At 38.4% G+C, this 21,347-nt stretch overlaps 1 protein-coding gene across 24 annotated transcripts in view; it reads right to left on the bottom strand.

Annotated features, from left to right (window-relative positions):
* Positions 1-21,347, bottom strand: part of NRG1 (neuregulin 1) — a 1,138,773-nt gene that overhangs the window by 4,205 nt on the left and 1,113,221 nt on the right. For 6 of the 24 annotated variants that reach the window (XM_015454748.4, XM_015454746.4, XM_045399024.3 and 3 more), the window contains 6 exons: positions 20,849-20,907; positions 14,016-14,039; positions 9,165-9,267; positions 7,203-7,329; positions 4,197-4,327; positions 3,228-3,434 (listed from right to left, as the gene is read on the bottom strand). In XM_015454748.4, the coding sequence (XP_015310234.2) occupies positions 3,228-3,434; positions 4,197-4,327; positions 7,203-7,329; positions 9,165-9,267; positions 14,016-14,039; positions 20,849-20,907 (651 nt within the window). Of the gene's footprint in view, positions 1-296; positions 439-3,227; positions 3,435-4,196; positions 4,328-7,202; positions 7,330-9,164; positions 9,268-14,015; positions 14,040-20,360; positions 20,908-21,347 lie in introns of those variants that run through there. The other 18 variants (XM_045399022.3, XM_074000666.1, XM_074000669.1 and 15 more) reach the window with 6 other exon arrangements.

Raw genomic sequence — 21,347 nt, 5'->3', positions numbered from 1 at the left:
TCAGAGAACAGAGAATTTCTATTCATTGTAGACTGCTCAATTATTTACGCTAGGACATTCCACACCCTTGGAATCGAAAATTAGGTAGCCAAGAGTTTCCTCACAGGAGTGCATGCAAAGATCAGCTAAATTGCCTAGCTCATCAAAGCTTTTGGGATTTTCAATCTCATCACAATTATAAATAAAGGCATATGAGCCAAGATAAGAAGGCATTAGGTCCTGGAAACCTCTCAGCTTATATAAGGACCAAGGCTCAGGGATTCGGAAGGGAAAGAAGTATTACTTAAATACTATACCTTCCTAAAGGCCAAGGGGTCTTAGAGAATGAAGCCCAAATGGGGAATGGAAGAAGATCTAAGATGAGTTGCTGATAGCTGGATCTGCATGCATTTGGATCTGTGTGCCTTGTTTCTCCTTAGCTCAGCTATAAGGTTATGTCTTATGAAAAAAAAAGAGCATAGTAACTTAGATTTATTCCTGACAACAGTGTCATACATTTGTGTGCTTTTCATATTTTCCATGAAATGCAACTAGTTAACATTCAATTTGGAACTATCCATCCCAGTGTCCAACAAACACAGTCAAAGGTAAGCCTGAGAGAGCCTAATGTTGGCTTCACAGTTACCACAATGAGGTTATGTCCAATCTTTGGTCTATCTCTCTTCCAAAACCCACAACTATATCAGTCTTTGGTTAATCTCTTTCATGATGCCTCAAGGGTTGGCTGTACCATGTTACCTTCTATCATGTTATGTCTGATAATGCTCAGTGACTCTTGCCATCAGGCCACCAAGCACACTGTTTTCACCATACCATGCTTTCTTCCCCCAATATAAGAAGTCCTGACTTTTGGCACTGAGGAAGACGTGGCTTATTCAGAGTCACATTTCTCAGCTTTTGATAAAAAATGCTACCAGCACACAAGACTAAATGACTCTTTTCTTCACACTGGCATTCACAGAGTCTAATTTGACATGACCTGAGATGACACGGAGTGCCATCATCTGAACTCTCGCTAACAGGAACAGAAAACCCATGAACCTCGCTGCTTCTCCATGATTTGCAGTGATACAGATATGAGAACTAACTGCCTCTAAACCGGGAACGTGCCTGAGAAATTGAAATACGTGGGCCTTGAGTCTTCAGACTTTTGGCTTTGGGGGTACTTAAATTAAGCTCTCTGAGAAATGCTAATTCAAATTCAACCAACATATAAAAGTGATTCATCTTTTCTCTCCATAATCTCTAGGTTAAAGGAATATTTTGTAGTCCTAGGTATTATCTGGAAGCCAAGCACAGCAGGGAGATGTCAACATTTAAAGATAAATATCACTTGTAGTGATGAGGAATGATTTCATCTCTAACTTCCTTTTCATGTTTCAAAAATAGACTGAAATAGAATGGATAGACTTCCTTAATACATAAAAAAAATTATATGAATTTAAGACTAAAGTTTTAAAACAGTTTAAACCCTGCCTTTCATAGATTAGTTGCAGGGAAACCTCTGATTTCATAAATTCCATAACGTTCTAAAATATCATTTTTGGGGAAAGGCCCTTGAAGAAGTAACCAATAGGCCTGCAAGCCCAAAATTTTTGTTTGTTTGTTTTTGTTGTTGTTTTATTTTTCTTGCTTTGTTGCCTAGGCTGAAGTACAGTAGCGCCATCTCAGCTCACTGCAGCCTCCGCCTCCTGGGTTCAAGCAATTCTCCTGCCTCAGCCTCCCGAGTAGCTGGGACTACAGCTGGGTGAGCACTGCCACGCCCAGCTAATTTTTGTATTTTTAGTAGAGACGGGGTTTCACCATGTTGGCCAGGATGGTCTTGATCTCCTGACCTCGTGATCCACCCACCTCAGCCTCCCAAAGTGCTGGGATTACAGGCGTGAACCATCACACCCAGTCTGTTAATTTTTGTTGTCAGTACTCCCCAGTCTTTATGTGGAAAGAGTCTATCAAAGTCATCTCTACCCATGGAACTACCACATAAGTATGGATTTGACATTATGTAAACCTTTTAGTAAATGGTCAAAGATTAGACTAAGATGACAATAAAATAAAAATAAATAAAATAAAATTCAGTGGACTTGCAAACAAACAGGTAATAGCTTACCTCTGATTTCATAAATCCCATAAAGTTCTAAAATATCATTTTGAAGGAAAGGCCCTTGCAAAAGTAAGCAAGAGGCCTGCAAGCCCAGAATGTGTTATTTTTTAATGGAAGTACTTCCCAGTTCAAGAGTGGAAAGACTGTATCAAAGTCACTTCCACACATGTAACTACCACATAAGCATGGATTTGACATTATGTAAACCTTTTAGTAAATGGTCAAAGATTAGCCTGAGATGACAATAAAATAAAGTAAAACCCAGAGGACTTGCAAACAAATAGGAACAGGTAACAGCTTACTGATGGGCTAGAAATACTGGTCATCTTCCAGTTCAGGTGAAAATGGAGAAAGAGAATCTATGAATTCAATATTACTATTTAATATCTTTTTGTTTACTTTCTTCCATTCTTCATCTTCCCTTTGCTATAACTCCCCCAACCCAACCCAATCTCCCCAAAGGAAAGCCAAAACATTCTGGAATAAAGGGCCATCTTGAAGGCAGTATCTGCTTTGAAAACCACCTGTGAAGACTGCCAGACGCAGCATCCAAGAGATTTATTTATTCATCCCTTCTTGGAATTTCATAAAAGAGATACTATAGGGTGGAAGGCAAGCAGTTGCCCCCCATGACATTCAGCAATGACATAGCCCTTGATTTGACTTAACTGAGGCTGGAAGGTAAGACAGGGTTAGCAGATAAGAACACGAGGCCAGCTCGACCACCGAATCAGAGTTTGGATAACTGGCAAATTGGAATTATAGAAGGGTCCTTATCAAGCATTGATGCCATCTCTCTAATGTTACAACTGAGGACACTGAGACCCCAAGTGGGTCTGAGCCCATGGCCAGAGCTGGAAACTCCATGTGCTGCACCTTCCGCATCAAAGTATCCCAGCTCTTTAAGAGTCTGTTGCCTGTCAGTCACTGGGACGAGGAGAGAAGCTCAGAAGAAATAAGTTCCGTCAAACAAAGAGATGACTTCATCAACTAGGAGAACTCCTAGAACAGGTAACTGCTGCCCCTTATTCTGATTAGAGTAGATTTCCTGAGGTGAGACCGCAGGTGCTCACGGGGATTCTCTGACTGTCTCCTCTGCAGTAGCTTTGCCCTTCGGTTTTACCTTTCACTATGAGGAGAGTCTCGGTAGGAATCAGGGGTTTCTCTGGCATGCCTGAGGAAGCTGTTACATTCACGAGGGCCTCCTGTGCCATTAAGACGTCCTCTTGGGCCCCCAGTTGGGCTGCTGTGCCTACTGTTTTCTACAGATGACATCATGATTACAGAGTGGCTTTCGGAAAGGATGCTTTCAGTATGTCCGTTGCTCCAGCTGTGGAGGAAATGGGAGAGGCAATGAGATATTTCATTCAAAAATTATATGCAAAAAATGGAAATGAAAGGAATGGATTCTGACAAATGTTTCAAACTACTGATGCATCTGGAGCTCACTGCAACATCACTTGTCTCCGAATAGAATAGCCACAAAGATCATTTGCTATAGAGAGGATCTTGATTCAGATTGGCTTTGTAAGTATACAGTACATTCACTTGATCACTCATTCAATAAATATTTATCGAATGCCACTCCTTACTGTATAATTATAGTGTCTCTGTTCTTGAGTGGCTTAGATTAAAGAAACATTTCCTTGTATGAGCTACATTTGGAGATCTAGCATTGGTCTTGGTAGAGTAAGTGCACTGAGGTGGGGATCGCCAGGGCATTTGAGAATTTAGGGTTCCGCTATGTAACCAATTCTCATGCGCATTTCCCAGGGCAATCAATTATTGAAAGAAGTTGACTTCTAAGTATTATGCAGAGCCAAAAACAGACTTGTCCTAGTGTAGCAATTGGGTGAGTAGCAGGGCATGAGTAAAGACAATCTCAGGAACGGGAAACAATGGCCCTGTGGAGTTACCTAATTGAGGTTCAAATTTATGCAGGAATTAAGGGCAAAGCCAGCTGATTTTCAAAATCTGTTGCTGCCCAAAGACCATCCATTTCACTGCGTCCTTTCTTAGGCAGTGGTATCAAAGGGCAATGTGCAACAATTCATGCTGAGAGAAAAGCCATGGAATTTTTAAATTCTCATACCTGTGGCTAGGAGTCTGGGTGACAGTGGTGGAATGATGGGCTGTGGAAGTATAGTGACTGGTGGAAAAGGATGTCTCTGCTTCTCTCTCAACAATATGCTCACTGGAGATGACGTTTTTAGATACATATTGCTGGATAAACAAAGAGACACAACTTTAAGATTCGTGTAGATTCATGTCAGTCAAGGTACTAATATTGTCATGTAAATAAAATCACTAACACTGTCACAAACACACAAATCTATTTTTGTACAGATGCTTTGTAATAAATTCCATTTCCTCAACAGCCAGATGGAAAATCCTGTCCTGGCTACTGTGGCTTTTAGATGAGATGAATAGAGTTAAACAAACAAATAAACAAATAAAAAAACCTCTCTGGATGTGCATCCAATGTACGGCCCATCATCCCAACTACATTTTATCAGCAAAAGTCCTATTTCCTCTATTTTATTTTAAATTAATAACATGACTAGACTTCCATACAAATACAAATATCCATCCAATATTCATTTGTTTCATGGTTATTGCAAGTCGAAGAAGGCTAAATGCTCCTGAGTGAAATAGAAGCAGACAGGTGGTTTATGTAATTTCAAATTTCAAAGCACTAGAAAAAAATATTTAAAACCTCTATATTTTGGGCCTACCTTTCTTCTTCCATTTCCTAGTGCCCATGTTGCCCTACTAATGTCATTGAAATGTTTAACTTGTTCTCAGTGGTAGGGCTAACAAGGCTACTGATAAATTGGAGGGACTTAACAATTGTTGTCAACGCACATATCTTGACAAAGCACATAATATATGGAGGACATTTCTATTTAATGCAGGTGGATTCTACTTTCTTTTCTTTCTTTCTTTCTTTCTTTCTTTCTTTCTTTCTTTCTTTCTTTCTTTCTTTCTTCCTCTTCCTCTTCCTCTTCCTCTTCCTCTTCTTCTTCTTCTTCTTCTTCTTCTTCTTCTTTTTTTTTTTTTGAGATGGAGTCTTGCTCTGTTGCCCAGGCTGGAGTGCAGTGGCGTAATCTCAGCTCACTGCAACCTCCACCTCTGGGGTTCCAGTGATTCTCCTGCCTCAGCCTCCCGAGTAGCTGGGATTACAGGCATGTGCCACCATGCCCAGCTAATTTTTGTATTTTTAGCAGAGATGGGGTTTCACCATGTTGGCCAGGCTGGTCTCAAACTCCTGACCTCAGGTGATCCGCCTACCTCCGTCTCCCAAAGTGCTGGGATTATAGGCGTGAGCCACCGCGCCTAGTCAGAGTTTATTTTCATCAGCAAACCACAGTAGTTTTTACTGTTTCTATTAGGGAGGGAGGCCCGTTTTGAAGTTGTGTTTTAATTGCTGTTGGTATTTATACCAAATTGAGTTAAGTAATAGGAAAACCAATAGAAAGGCATACTTTTTGATGAAATAAGGCACTTTATAATCTGATGGTCTGTGGGCTCTAAATATATTCATGGAGATCCAAAAATACACAGCTTGAATTATGCTTGAAACTCTAGCTGGTTCTCTTAGTGGAAAGGCTATTCCATGTGGATCTTCTAGGAAATACAGCTAGCTTGATTAAAGGAAAGGATACACAGTGACCTACTTCTAGTCCCTGCACCATTTCACTATTGCTTCTTGGGAGGCAACACAAGCTCAGTGAATCTAATGAAAATAATACTTAACAATTATTGAACATTCACTAAATGCCGCAAGGCTAAGTGTTTTATGCAAATTACCTTATTTAAGGCTCACAAGGAGTCTCGGAAGTAGGTATTATTTTTAGGTCTGTTTTTATATTGAAGAAATAAGGTTGAGAAAGGTTAAAGGCCAAAGATACACAATGTGAGCAGTAAATGTAATCCAGGCAGTCATTCTACCGTTTATATAACATGCATAGTGACAGATTATAGTTCTTTTTGTAGTGAATATCATTATCACGTGTGTAGAACATTGTGATGAACACTGTTAGGGTGTGAAAAAGCAACAGAGTATGTTAACCTATGAGCACCTTGTTCCAACAAAATCTCAACGGTGTTTGCTATAAGACTTGCTGATAGTTTAGTAACCACCAACTCTGTAGTTGGGTCTATGATACATCTGTTCCACTCAAAATATGCCTTTTTCTATAGGATAGAAAAGGTACTACAATAAAATCTTCAAGCTTTGTGTATTTAAAAAAACCATACATCATAGCAATAATTTGAAAACAAGAAGGATGATGCTGGAATAGAAAGAGCAATACTCCAAAAGCCAGGAGATAGTGCAGCTCTGGCCCTTATCTGTAAATAAAAGAGAGATTTGAAAGATAGTATCTTCAAACTCTCCAGAACCTAATATTCTATGATCTAGTTGTATTTTAAAAACTGAATGCTGAGTGTTTGGTACAGTATGAACAAAATAGTTTAATGATGATGGATACATTTCATCTGGAGGGCTTGACATCATTTAGAAAGGGCCAGGGAAGAAGCTGGCATGACACTCTTCTCCTTTTGCTACTAAGAAGCGTGTTTGATAAGTCACTTGACCTTTCCACGCCCTAAAGGAAATCAGAATCCTTTGGAAATCATCATCAGTAAATCATCAGGCACTGTGAATTGCCCTGAGAAGATAACTCTAAAGCTCTTTGCTCAGTTATCTGTACTAATCAGTTACAGACTGGAGTAGCCTCATATATTCCAAGTTATATATGAAAAGAAATCCTTTTGATTATTGTACTATTAATTTTGTTTTCTCCCCACACTCTCCACGCAAGCCCCAGCTATGGCCTCCTTGCAGAACAAACCCAACACTATTATTCCAACTCCTTAATGAACACTTTATAAGAGGAAATGTGCTGATTTTACAGTAACCAAATCCACTTTAAAAAATGTTCCCATTATTTTCTCCTGGCAAAAACCTGGATTCCTGGAAGCCATGGTGATTAATGGCAGCAGCTAAAAGCTTAAGAGCTTTCGAAAATAAACTTCAAGGCGTCTGAACAGAGGAAAGAGGCTCAGTTTTTTCCACTGGCCAGAGTCAACGTACATTCACCAGCTGGACATTCTCGGGGGGTGGGTTAGGATGGTGAGGCCCATTGGCAATGTTCATCATATTGTTTCGTTCAGACCGAAGGCTCTGCCGAAGACGGTCATGAAGCTTTTTCCGCTGTTTCCTAGACATAAGAAAGGGAGCATTTATTTTTTTTCGATTATTTACATTTCATAGTAGAGCCAAATCTTTATTCTACCAACAGCTATGAGTAGCTCAAGGCAGTAGATTGTTGATGAGGAAGAGGGAAGGGAGTGTGTCCACTCTATCCCAGAACAAGTGAAACCACACATCCTTACCAAATAGATTTTAAAATCCACATGGGATTCTTTTGGTAATTTAGCTGTTTTACAGAGACAAGAAAAAAAGAGGATAACACAAATAAGTTGATAATTGACTAAAATCCCAACTTTCCTATCAATCCATCTTTGCCTAAGTCTTACAAATGGACACTTATTTGTCTTAGATAATAATTTGTGCTGGGCTGGGCACAGTGGCTCATGCCTATAAGCCTAGCACTTTGGGAGGCAGAGGCAGCAGAATCACTTGAATCCAAGAGTTTGAGACTAGCCTGGGCAACACGGAGAAGCCCTGTTTCTACAAAAAATACAAAAATTAGCTGGGCTGGTGGCGTGCACCTGTGGTCCCAGCTACCCGAGAGGCTGAGGCATGAGCATCACTTGAACCAGGAAAAAAAATGTACATTTATAAGAGTGACTTCATTTATAGCTTTTCCTGGGGTCTCTGAAGAAATGAACTGAGTTTTGAATATACACAGTTAGCATGTTTGTGAGTGTATCCTATGTATGCGAGTGAGAATGTGGACATATTTTGCCAATGGATTTTGGCACACTTGTAACATGTTCCTACTCTGGTAACGCTTTTTGTGTAACTAGGCAGCGAATATTGAGATGGAATCTAATGAGACTCACCAGGTTGATTCCAGGAAGGCTTATCTCTATCACTTAATTCCGGCAACACACTAAATCATGGGATATTAAGAAAATACAACCTATGCTTTGGATTTTGTGGTATAAAAGCATATTATTTTTCTTCCTCAATGCAACATTCAGATTATGAAAATATTCCCATCGATGGTTTGGCAAGAGAGTATCATGCAGCAACATTTTTACAAAAACCTTGTTAATTTAACATTATATTACGCTTGAAATGTAAGTTATATGTAGGAGAGAAAAGTGAAGAGAATTCATGTCACATACAATTGAATTTGTTAACATGGACCAAACTTCAAGGCCAAACATAGGGAACCCAAATCTATTCTCATGTGTTCTCTTTTACGTTTTCAAAGAAAGTTTTGCTTGATTTTCCTCCCCTGAGATTCCTTTTTTACGTCTCATGCTGTGAGAGCATTCATACTGGCAACCTAATTAGATAGAATTTAAAAATAATCACTATAACTCAGAAAACTGCATTTCAGATACCACAAAAGATTTCCTTTATCTTGTAAATTTTAGTGTAAATTGGACTTGTTCTCAGTAGTCCTTTGAACTAAAGGTACTACTGCACCCTGAATGCAGTCAGTCTCTAACCCATAGAAGTTTTTCTAGGTGCATATTAGTTTCTTTTGGGGATAACTTGACTATACTAAAGCCCTCAAATGGACTTTTGCTACCTTCCTTCTCGTTTTAGAATGAGGTGCCTTCACTCTGTCCCACCCATACACATAACTTCCATACAAGCCTGTCCCTCCAGCCCTTTATCCATTCAGGGGCTGTGGTCATTGGACAGAAATCTTTACAGCACTTTCACATGAATAGAATATTCTGTGTTTAGGAGACATGCTCTGAATGGATTATTCGGAGGAAATAATCCCCCCCGCCCCTCCTTTTTTTTTTTATCCCCAAGACTAGGCTGTGGAGCTCAGATTCTGCAAAGCCCTGGCCATCTAAGCTGTCTCTGCATGAGGGAGAGAGAAAGGCATGGAGGAGGAAGGTTTACTTGGTTTTGCAGTAGGCCACCACACACATGATGCCAACCACAAGGAGGGCGATGCAGATGCCAGTTATAGTCAGCACTCTCTTCTGGTACAGCTCCTCCGCCTCTGGAAAGGGATGAGAGCAGATATCATCACAGGTCACTTCCACTTGCCAAGACTGACTACAACCAAACAGTGGGCATGCTGCATGACATTGTCCATGTTCACAAGAAAATAAATACATGACAATTCTTTATGTTTACACACATAGCTAATGTACAACATGCTCTGCACTATGCTTTGAACATAAATAACAAAGCCAGCTGGGGCCATTTACAATACAAATATTATACTCAAAAATTACTTCTAATGATAAGCTATAAATATATATATATTTGATAGTAAATTGGAAATCATAAACATTAATTATAAAATAACTATTTGGTTAAAACTGTAGTTTTTTTTTGTGAAGTCTTGCAAAATAAAATATAAAAAGCTCTTGCAAAGACAACAGGAATCAACATCAATTAAAGGAGCTGGGATTGGCAATTACTGGAGTCTCCCCTTCCTCCTTCCTCCCTTCTTTATCCTCCAGCTCCTGGCCTTTTTGTATTTCCCAGCTATTTTGTATCATCACTTTATATCCAGTGGTCTTTACAAAGAGTTATTTCTAACTTAAATATATTAAATTCAAAGACATTTGCAAACATGAACTTGGCTTGTAGTTACCTAGTAAATTGAGTCAGGCTCTCTGTGATTTAACAGTAAAATGTGAACACAAGAAGCAATACAATATGACGTATCAGGGCACTGTATCAAAGAAAATCCCATGTGATGGGTAGGACAGTTATGGGCCCAAGTGGAGACTTGTCCTTTGGAAGACAATTCTAATTACTCCACCAATTGGACTTAGGAACAAGTTTATTTGTCCAAAGAGGTCACCAGTACAAATGATGTGTGATTTGGAATAGAGTTCACATTCATACATTGGCCAACTTGGCAAATGAGCTAATGTAGGTTATGCTAAGGAAGTGTGATGCTTAGAACTTTGAACTAAAGATACTACTGTACCCAAAATGCAATCAGTCTCTAATTCATAGAAGTTTTTCTATTTTCGAATTAGTTTCTTTGGGGGATAAGTTGATTAGACTAAGGTAGGTCAGGTTCTTAACAAGATTTGCTGATTTAATAGGGACCCTGATCCCTTAGGACCTGAGCTTCCAGTGAGTCTAATTACATCTATTGGAAGATCTTCACAAGTTCACTCAGAAAGAGAACTCGACAGCAGTGTAAGCTGTTCACTTGCCATTATAATCAATAAGTTGGTCAAGAACTGGGGAATACTGTATAAACAGAGCTGACTTATCTGGACATCAACAAGGGACCCGCAAAGCCTATTTCCATATTACATCTGCAGTGGCACAACTACACCTTTAACTACACCTTTTTCTCTTTTGAGAGAGGGCAGCTTGCAAGAAGTTTTCTTGAAATGAAAAAGTGAATTTTAATTTCTAGGATACAGTGGACCTTATCATGAAACGAAACATTTCCTACAAGCCGAGCCCATGATAATCAAATTCCAGTGAACAGGTCAAGAACATTGTCAAATCAAATTAATATAGCACTGATTATTAACAGGAGGAGAAGGAGAAGAGAAGTCAGTGGGTAAAGGACTAGAATGCTGCATAGATTATACAAAAACAAATCAAAAGGAGGTGGAAAGGAAAAACAAACCAAGAGGACAGACAGACTGACAGAATGACAGAGAGACCAAGGAAGGGAAAACAAGGTTAAAAGTTAAGGAGCCATCTGAAGTCCCTGGCACAGCATGCCTGATACTAAGGGAGGAAAAATAAATAAAGAAAAGAAAACCAGAGGGAGGAAATGCTTGGGTGGGAAGAAAAGGTAGATGCAAAGTTGGAAGGGTCATTCCATACAGCATAACTCCTAATCTAAGCTAGCAGTCATGTGGAAGCCACAATTAGAAAGCGAAGCGGCTGGTGCATTGCGGTGAAACAATGTACTGGGAAATATTGCATTGGTGTCACAGATTTTTTTGTATGTGCAGCAAAAGTCAGATGAGGACAAGGAATGTGAGTGCTTATATGTTAATTGCGTGTGTCTGCTGCCTTCCCTCTCCCATAAACACAGGACAGGGAATTAATTTCTATGGGGTATCTGGTTGATGCTGCTGCTGTAGCCTCCCTTCCTGATCTTGGTATCTTGATCAGGTTTTAGGATACATGTTTAAGAAGCAGAGCTGTCACCCCACTGGTCCTTCTCCCTGGGACCCAGGACGCAGAGCACAGCTCCTTGGGCTGTGAGGAGTTGGTGAAGAAGTAGGAGTGTAGGTATTATTGCCAAGAGATGAACGCCCTGTATGACTGTCCTCTTTTCCTTACTCTACTGTTTTCTTCTTTGGAGATGGGCAAGCCTGTGGTCGTTCTTTTCTACTGATATCTTAACATCCTATCTTTAGAAAGAAGCTGGGAAACTGCTTCTGCAAACTTCAAAAACGGGGACATGGACAAGGGCTAAATGGGAAAAAGGCATCATGATTACTCTCAGGGATTCCTGGGACAAGTTGTCTTTTGGTTGTTAATTACAGAAGAATAGATTGAGCTGCGCTTGGAAACATATGGTGCATGATGACGGGTGCATTCTTTCTATGCTGTGTAGGCAGACACACATTTTCCAGTAAAATGATCATTTCATGGAAATAAAGAGGTAGCTCAGTAAAGGCCAAAGGGTAATGTAACAGCACTAAAACAAACTGATTCAAGCCAAGGCCCATAGAATACAGATGTGGGATTAAAATCCTGTATTCACATCAGCATCGACCAGATGCACTACAACTCTCATCCACATTGCTATTTGAATTTTTCACGGTTTGGCTCAATCAGGTGATCCCACACTATGAATGTGATCAAGGAAAAATACTTGGTGAAAAATAATATAAACAATAGATTCTTTAACCTGTTTTTCCCCATATTTTTTTCTTATGTGTCAGGTCAACTGGGGAAGAGCAAATTAGAGACAGACAGGGCTGAAAACAAGAGTCCGTCATTCCAATCGGTGGGTCTGTCTCTCAGTGAGCAGAAATGCCCCAGAGTCTTCATGGTTTGGCTGGACTAATATGTTTCCAGATCAAGCACATTTTTCAGTCTGATCTGGCCTGGCCAAGAAACAGAGCCCTTACCTTTCTGAGTTGTACTTGATCTTTAAGGTCTGATTTTCCTGAAGGATGCAATGTTCTGGTTTAGTACACCAGCCAGCCTGGAACTATGAGCCTCTGGAAACTGTACCTTTGAGAACCATGTGGATAGCAGCACCCTGTGTCTTTCCTAACCCATAGAGGATCTTACTGAGGGGGAAGTTATGTATCTGAACTATCCTTCACTTTACTGTTGGGGACAGAAACAATACCTTCTATAGTCAGACCCTCCAGCTATAAAATGAGAAATATGCTGTTAAGGATCGAAGGATATGGGGTAATGGTAGAGTTTTTTCCCTCCCTGCAGGATAGGCCAATAATCCTGCAGAAGTGGGACAATTTTTTTTCCCCCGAGGGAAGAAACTCCAATAGATAGCTCCCCTCAGTACACAACGTGCTCCCTAGTAATAGAGGTGCTCCCCCTTGTGTTTCTCCCTCTTGGGAGATGTTCTGCAATGCACAAAGGTCCATTCACATGCACCTGCGGGCTTCTCATCAAATTGATAGTTTAATCCTGAATTTTTTTTTTTTGGGGGGAAGAAATGGGCAACCTATTGAGCAATCCCTGTAGCTGCTAAAGCTTGCAACTGCCTCATTTCCCACAAAGTCTGGAAACTACATTATGTGCAGCCTGTGATGTTATCATCCAAAAGAAGGCAGTGGCTGTAGCATGCCCCTGCTGCATGATGTCCCTGAAGTCAGCTGGATGGGGACCAGATATTCTGTGAATCAGGACATTGTGTCACTGATCCACCCATGGTCCAGGACTGTAGGCGGCATTGAGAAAGACAGACTGGCCTGGCCCTGTGGATTCTCTGGGAAGGTAGCACAGCTCCTTGCTCCCCAGAGACTGGTCTTCAATCCCAACTATGTAGGATGAAGGCCTTCCAAAAAAGTGTGTCCAAATTTTGTATACTCATATATTTTTCTTTTCCTTTTACAGTGTGAAATTTTCTATTCGATTACTTGTCTGCATAATCTTCATGACTCAAATTTAATTCCATTACCACTGGAATCTCCACCTAAAATAGCATAAGCCTGCTTTCTTTCTGTTTTCTATTTCCTTCTTATAAGATAATGAAGTTGACTAGGGTGGTGCTTGAGTATCTCCAGAAAATCTGAGTAATTCAAGTCTGTGCATTTAATATTGTGTTGTAATGTAAGGGCTTTCTATATACATTACATTGTCTATATTAAATAGATGATTTTTACATTGTATGCCAAAAATCCTACCAGGCTAAGATGCTGTGTGTTTTTTAAGCAGATGGATTTAAAAAGTCTTTTGTTCTCAGGACTCTGAGTGGATTTCCCCTGTATCCTTTATGTGCTACTACTACTTACCCCAACTTTTCTATAACAGCAGAGCCAGATCCAATCAGTGGGTTAAGCAGCCTGGGATATATGTGAATTTGCAGCAGGTGGGGTAATTTTAAATTCTAAGTGAAGGATGCTTGGGAATCTGAAACCTGCTGCACTCAGTAACATTTCAGTAAACTAATCATAGATTGAACACAGAGAAATCATTGTTATAGCTGTATGATCCCTTCTAAAGAAAAAGGAAATTAGTTAGGAACTGAAAGGTAAGAGTAGGAAGGGAAAAAGATTTCAGCTCATAGGCTCTAAATTCTGCAGGCTAAAAGGAATGATGATTGGTCCATACCCATAAATTCAATCCCAAGATGCTCTGCCAATGCAGAAAGTTGACAAAAAAAAGAAAGAAAGGGAAAAAGTTTCAGAAAAGAGCAATACACTGCACTCCAAAACACATTACACATGACTATTATGGCTCTCTGTGCGTGCACATTGAACCAGACAAATGGTGCGTGGTTAAGAAGCAGTGCTCAGGTACGCCTCTGTGAGTCCACATAGGGAACGTCTCTTTTTATGAGGTGTGCAAAATAGCAGCACATTGTATCTTTATTAACCCTTAAAAGATCTTACTGAGGGAGAAGTTCTGTCGCTGAACTATCCCTTACACTATTTCCTTGTGTGTGAATAGAAGGATTATTTTTATAATCGGAAAAGGCATTTGATACTATTTCATTCCTTTTTTTAAAAGGCAGAAGCAAAGTTCCAAGGAGGTGAATTTTATTTAATTAAAATAAGTAAAATTAATTAATTATTAATTTTTTACCCAAAGACACCCATGGGCAGAGGCAGGAGCAGAAGGCAGGAGGATGGTAATTTGGTCTGAAAATGTTATCAGGTTGGACTTGGATTTTTCCTTGTTTGTGGGTAGTTGGCCTCGAATACTTCTTGCTCATTGGTTGTGTATTTATTTTCTTAGCTGTATCTCTTTTACTTCTTCTAATCTTCCACTTTTCTCATCACTTGTCTGTTTCATTCACAGAAAGCAACAAACGCTTCTGCCCCAAAACCCCAAACAGGGGCTTGGGACACTGGAGACTTCTTCCAGTTTTTCTCACATAAGTTCTGTGTGGTTAGGACAATTCTATGCCTCACTTTTTTCAAACTGTAAAGAAAAAATAAGTGGGAAAATCCAATTCCTAGGGATTTTCATCTTAACTTATTACTCCTTTAAATAACAGAGAGTCAGCGAAATCACTTCTCCAGAATGCTGGACTCCCATTCTCACAGCCACTCGGAGGACCTGCAGGGCTGCCCAGGGAAGTAGACGCACAGGTATGAGCCAACAGCCAGCAACCCTGGCAGCTGGGACTCTGGAGACTCCAGGATTGCAAGAACAGCAGAACCTGCAGAGGCTCCAATGAGGAAGTGGGAGAAAACAAGTCCCCCCCGCAAAAAAAAAAAAAAAAAAAAAAAAAAAAAAAAAAATCTCCGGGGATGACACTTTTCATTTTTTCATTCTCAAAACAAAAACTGATAATCAAATTTCATGATGTGGAAGGCTCTAGGACTTCCTTTCTCTCTCTCTTTCTCTCTCTCTGTGTGTGTGTGTGTGTGTGTGTGTGTGTGTGCATGCGCATGTGTGTGTGGTCAAGAAGCAGGTGGGAAGGAGAGACAGCATATCAACTGAGATCTACATTTTCTTTCTTTGATCACTGCCTCAAGAGATACAAGGGCTATTCAATGATATGGCAAGGTATCTCTTAAGTTTGAAAAAAATGCCGTGGGGGGGGGGTGTTTCTCTTACAAAAACTTGTGTTTGGGTACCTCATATAGAGAGGGAAAAAGCTGAGTGTACTGGGTACACTCATCACAAGATGAGTGTACTGGAATCATCTTGGTTTCGGGTCCTGCTTCTGCCGTGGACCTGTTTAGTGACTTTGGACATGTTAGTTTTTCATTAACAAAATATTTTTTATACAAACACATGCCTCACTGGGCGTCCCTGAGGAGTAAAGGAGATGTGAAATATGTGGCTAACAGCAGAAGGGCTTAACAGCTTGTGTAGCAGACACATCAAGAGATGTACCCTGGGCCACTTGCTGTATTCTCGTTTACTTTTGGCTACTTTCATGGCCAGAAAAACTTTTTAAGCTCTGGGGATACTTGAAAACTTAAAAACTTGCTGCCCTTTAAGGAAATGAAGCTTCCCAGATTTTTTTAAAGTATATATATATACACACACACACACACACACACATATATCAAAAAGTACACTGCATAACAAGGATCATGGGAAGTACTATACATAATAGTTTCCTCTGCCTTGGGTCCAGTGTACACAAGCAAATAAGCTATCTTTTTCATAAATTAAAAGCTAGGGGTTTAGTTATGATTAACTTGGTTGCACAATATTCACAGCAAAAATAATTTATTCAAATGCAGATAAATTTCTCTTGCCTCCGTACAACACTCAATTGGTCAAAAATTGGTCATTTTTTTCCTATTTGCTTTCTTCATACAAACTTTGGAACATCAACATGAAAACATTCATTTTCCAGGGAAGTCAATAATAAATTTCCATACTCATTTCCATGAAGGTGGGACCCAGCTTTTCTTTCTAGAACCCCTTCCCTCTCTTTCCTTTTTCTCCAACCAGTCAGTAATAATTTAAGGGTTAAAATCAAGCGATGTCTACAGGAACTCTCTCCAGAGAGTCAGGATTCCATGCCTACGTGAACACTGCTCATGATCTGTATTAGTTGCATAGAAAGCTTGGTTAAGTCTTCAATAAAATTAGTAGCATGCCCATGCATACATATTACTGCATTTACAGTTTTATAGGTAAGTCTGTCAGCCTAACTATAATTTCATTTCGCGGGAAGTCATTCATATCAGGCAGCTCCAATTTCAAATAATTCAATGGGAAATTGGTACTTAAAACTGGGATCTCTTCTGGCCATAAGCCCTAACAAGGAAACAAGCAGAGGGAACATGCATCAGTCATACTAGACCCAGAGCAAATACTGCTCTAATTTATTTTTACTATTGGTAGCTACATTTCTTTCACTGTGAGTCAAAAAAAGCAGAATACACGAGCACTTTTCATTTTATGAAAAGGTTATTACTTTCTATCTGTTCTACTTAATCTAATGTTGGCCTGGGCTCATTAAGAATCACATGCTTCCTATTGAACTTCTGCCTAGCCACTACATTTTTCAAATTAAATTAATAATTCAAAAACACAAAGTTTACTGTAAACAATCTAGTTTCCTTTTCTACATGTGATTTCTGGCTGTGCTCTGAGCAATATAAAAAATTAATCTAAATCCAAAAGTCTTCAGAAACTATTAAATATTGACTCACGAATCCTTTGTCTTAGGATTTTATAATTGCTTGAGGAAAACTGATTAACCTGTAGGTTAATTTAAATTTTCAATCGCATTAAAGAAAAGAACAATAGAACAACTTTCTTTAACAAAAAATATATACCCATGCAATTATGGTTTCTGTTAACATTTGAAGACATTTAGGATTTTTCTCTTTAACATCTTGGGCCTGTTTAGGCTAATCATCTCAAAGACTTAAAATCTTAAAGTCTTGACTTTTTGTACCGATGAGATTTCGAAAGGAGTTCTGTCAATGCCAATTCTGAACAGGATCAATTTAGTGTCTGTCTTTTAATTTTAGACTTACCTTTATACAATGGAGATACTTTTTGTTTTTTTTCACATATGCCAATCCGTAGTGTCACTGGGCCCTTTGAAATGTTAACAGGAGACTTTCTCCTTAGTTCCAAATTCCATGTGCACATAAGCACACTCATAAACACACACACAGTAAAATCTCACTAACACTTGGCTGCAATTTATGGCAATTTTGTCACAGGTGAAGTGTTCCTCTATTCTACTGTTAGCAAGATGCATGTTCGATAAACAAGAATAATTTCAACAGGTTGCATTTAGAAATCCATGCAAATGATGGATGCACTAGCAACCTGTGATTCAAAACTACTTTGAAGGATATCTGCTAAATTGTTCAGTGTGAGAATGTTCCTAAAAGTTCTAAAATTACAATCTTTTAAAATATTCTAAATTTGAGCTAGTCTATAATTAGGTCCTATTGTATGTTAGTTTCTACATGACATACTTGCTCTGTACTGCCCCTAACTATTGAAAGTGTGAGTGCTTTTCCTTTTTTCCACCCTAAAATCTATACATTATGGAGTGCCTGTATACACATGCATATGTGTGGACACACACACGAACACACACACACACACACACACACACACCCCACACCACATATTGATGAACACAATTTTTTTCAACTAGGAATTCTGTGTCAGGTTAGGTCAAATTTGAAGCTGACTAACCTTGACAATATTTTCCTAGAAAGTACTATAAATATAATGTTGTATTTCAAGGCAAATGGCTGCCTTATAAAATATACATTTGTCCCTCTCTTTCATATTTTAAGTCAGTTTTTATAAATCAGTAAATGGCCCATGGACATTCTGACCAGAATCACTGTATCAAATCTGAATAATGTAAGTTTCATGTTAATAAACTTAAAAAATTATCCATTCTTTAGAATGTTATTTTTCAACTGAAAATGTAGTGTGGTAAGTTTTGAATGTTTCTCTTTGAAGCTAGGGACTATCTTTTCCCATTTTGTGTTCAAAATTTATGTTTTCCAGACTTTAAGACTACAAACAATTAAATTTTAAAACAGTCACTATGGTGACATTCTCTATCTTTATTCTGGCTTTCACTGCTACTTGAACATAAAGTTCTTAGAGCAGCACAAATTTATTTTTCTGCCTTCTATGTAGGGGTTTGCAGAGATAAAAACTGAAAATTTAAGACATAGAGGTTAGAACATTAACTCGGTAAGACAACATTGGAAAGCAATTTCTGATTGGAAGCTCTTGCTTTTCCAGACACGAGGCATCTCTGCTGCACAGCCATTACATATATTGTTCATAAATGTGCAATCAATCTTTGTTAAATCAGGTTAAATATGAATGCTGCTTTCCTGGATGTCATCCAAAAGTGGCATTGAAAGCGTACTAAAGAATTTATTTAAAGAATCACACTCTGAACTTCACAAATACATAGTGGCTATTTTAAAATGATATCTTCTGAAAAAGCAAATGGTCTAAAAGAGAAGTTGAAAATATTTTCTCTGGTTGCCACTGTCAGATCTAACTACATAATTATACTGTCAAATAGCTTCATTTTTTAATGCTTTTGTTTATATAGTGCCTGAACATTGCCTTCAAGGCACAGTAAAACTCTTAACACCAAAAATGTAAATGTAACTTAAGTGATGAGAATTGTCATTAAAATCTAAAGTATGATTTTACTGTATTTATCCAGCCACATAGATTTGCCAAATCTATGTTATTTGAATACAAATACACATTTCTAAGAGAAATAATTTAAGGTATTAAATAACATTCTATTTTTCCCTTTTATTTTTATTTTCTATCCTATCTATCTTTAAAAAATTAACTTAAAAATTAAATCAAGCTATTTGCTTTAGCTGTGGATAGAAAAATTCTCCCTACTAAATACATATTATTTAAATGTTTGTCAATAAAGTGAAGGCTGTTTGGAAATTTTACAATGCCAATTTACAAACTTTTCACAACAGAAAATGGCCTAGGAAGTTGTCTTTGATATGTAGCCTATGTAAATACATAAATACTACCTCCCTAAATATATGATTGCACATTACGGGTCTAATCTTACCATAAAACATTATAGAATTTATTCTGGAAACTTCTATGACTGTTAACAGGAATTACAGAAACTTATTCTCTGCATGCATCAGAACAAGGGTAAATTGGATTCTTTTAGGACCCCTAAATAACCAGCTTATATCACTGTTTCTTATGTTAGATGAATTTAAACTGCAGTAAGCTATGTGACATATTTTTCAGGATGAGCAGTTGACAATCTAAATCAGTGGTTGACAAATCCAGCCCACTTTGCTTCTGTAAATGAAGATTTAATGGAACACACCCATGCACATCAGTTTTATGCATTGTTTACTGCTGTTTTCATGCTACAATAGTAGGTTTGAGTTGTTGTGACAGTGATGGTGCCACCACAAATCCTAAAATATTTACTCTCTGAACCTTTACAGAAAAAAAATTGCCATTCTTTCATCTACATGGATAACTACATGATATGCATTTTAAATGCACTGTTTTGAAAGCTCCAGGATCAGAAGTTATAAATCCAGTTCACAATAGGACAAATACATGGTTTGGTGTATATAATTATGTACAAGTGAATTGGGTCTTTTAGGAATGATGTTCAAAACTTCATAAAGCCACAAACATCTATCCAAATTTCCCAGTTTTGCCTTAAGTTACATATAGATATATATACACACACACACATATTTATCCTATAGTTATTATATCTCAAAATAATAAATATTAAAGCAAATAACAGTAACTATTTTATTCTAAATTACTTTTGAAACTAACATAAAGAAATGCTAATATAAGTAAATAATTGTTTAAACCAGTGCCTGAATTACTTGTTCCCTAAGCAACGTAAACAGAAGCCAGGATATCTTATTTGCTGTGAAATGCTTGTTTTTAATTTTCCTACTTGATGCTTTTTTAAAAAAATGCCTCAATGCAAACTTTTTGGTTAATGAAGAAAAACATCTGAACTCCTTTTATTATGTTTATTTGTGACAAATAACACATTCTGAATCAAAATTAACTTACCATCATTTCAAATGTATATTGGTTACAGCTTAGCAACACCCTTTTCAGGATGTGGTCATTGTATAAAGAAGATGGGACTGTTCAGTAGAATGATTTTTATTTTATCAATAAAAGTGAGACTTTGAAATGCCTTTATTATCATTTCACTGCTTGATATTGACTATCAATTTGTATCACATCATTCAATATCAATTCCAGAAACATCCGGAGCCTCACACACCTATTAGTATCTCAGAGCCAACTAGTCACGAACAGAGGAAGTAATACAATTGCTTTTGTTAATGTTCTCATGCGACAGGCAGAGGCAGTCAATATTAGACCTGGTAAGACACATCTAGCTCTAGGTGGAATCTGAGGGGAGATGCAGCAACAAGAAAGCAGCACCAACTGAGCATGCTCCTATTCAGGCAGAGACAGAAAGGGAGTGGACGTACTGTAGAAGCTGGCCATTACGTAGTTTTGGCAGCGATCACCAGTAAACTCATTTGGGCACCTGAGAGAAGAAACAAAAAAACAATGGTAGAAAAAACAGAGAAAAAGAGAAGAGGTGAATATATGCTAGAAAGAAGCTCCTTCAGTGTCATTTGACTGAAACTTGGTGGGTTCACCCTCAGGAACTGAATCTTTGCCCTGATTATGGCTTTCAGGCTCTGGCACTTCCCCCAAATGGTTAAAAATTTGGACAGAATGCAGTTCTTAAGTTGGTATGATGGAAAGATCCCAGCATTTTAAGTGGTTGCCTTCTTTCAAAGGGAACTTCTTAAAATGAAATCTGACGTTTTATTCATCTCAGTTTTCCATTTGATGGCTTTGGTCACACACGTTGGAAGAAAATGTTTCTCGGTTGGCTTGCCTGCAATGGTTTGTCAGCATCACGGGCCATCGTGGCTGGCCATTCTTGTAAATTGATGACTTAGGGACCCACTTTGAGAG

This window comes from Macaca fascicularis, chromosome 8 (genome assembly GCF_037993035.2).
Source record: "Macaca fascicularis isolate 582-1 chromosome 8, T2T-MFA8v1.1".
NCBI classification, from domain to species: Eukaryota; Metazoa; Chordata; class Mammalia; order Primates; family Cercopithecidae; genus Macaca; species Macaca fascicularis.
The sequence above is the reverse complement of the archived record's forward strand: the minus strand, read 5'-3'. Positions and strand labels throughout refer to the sequence as shown.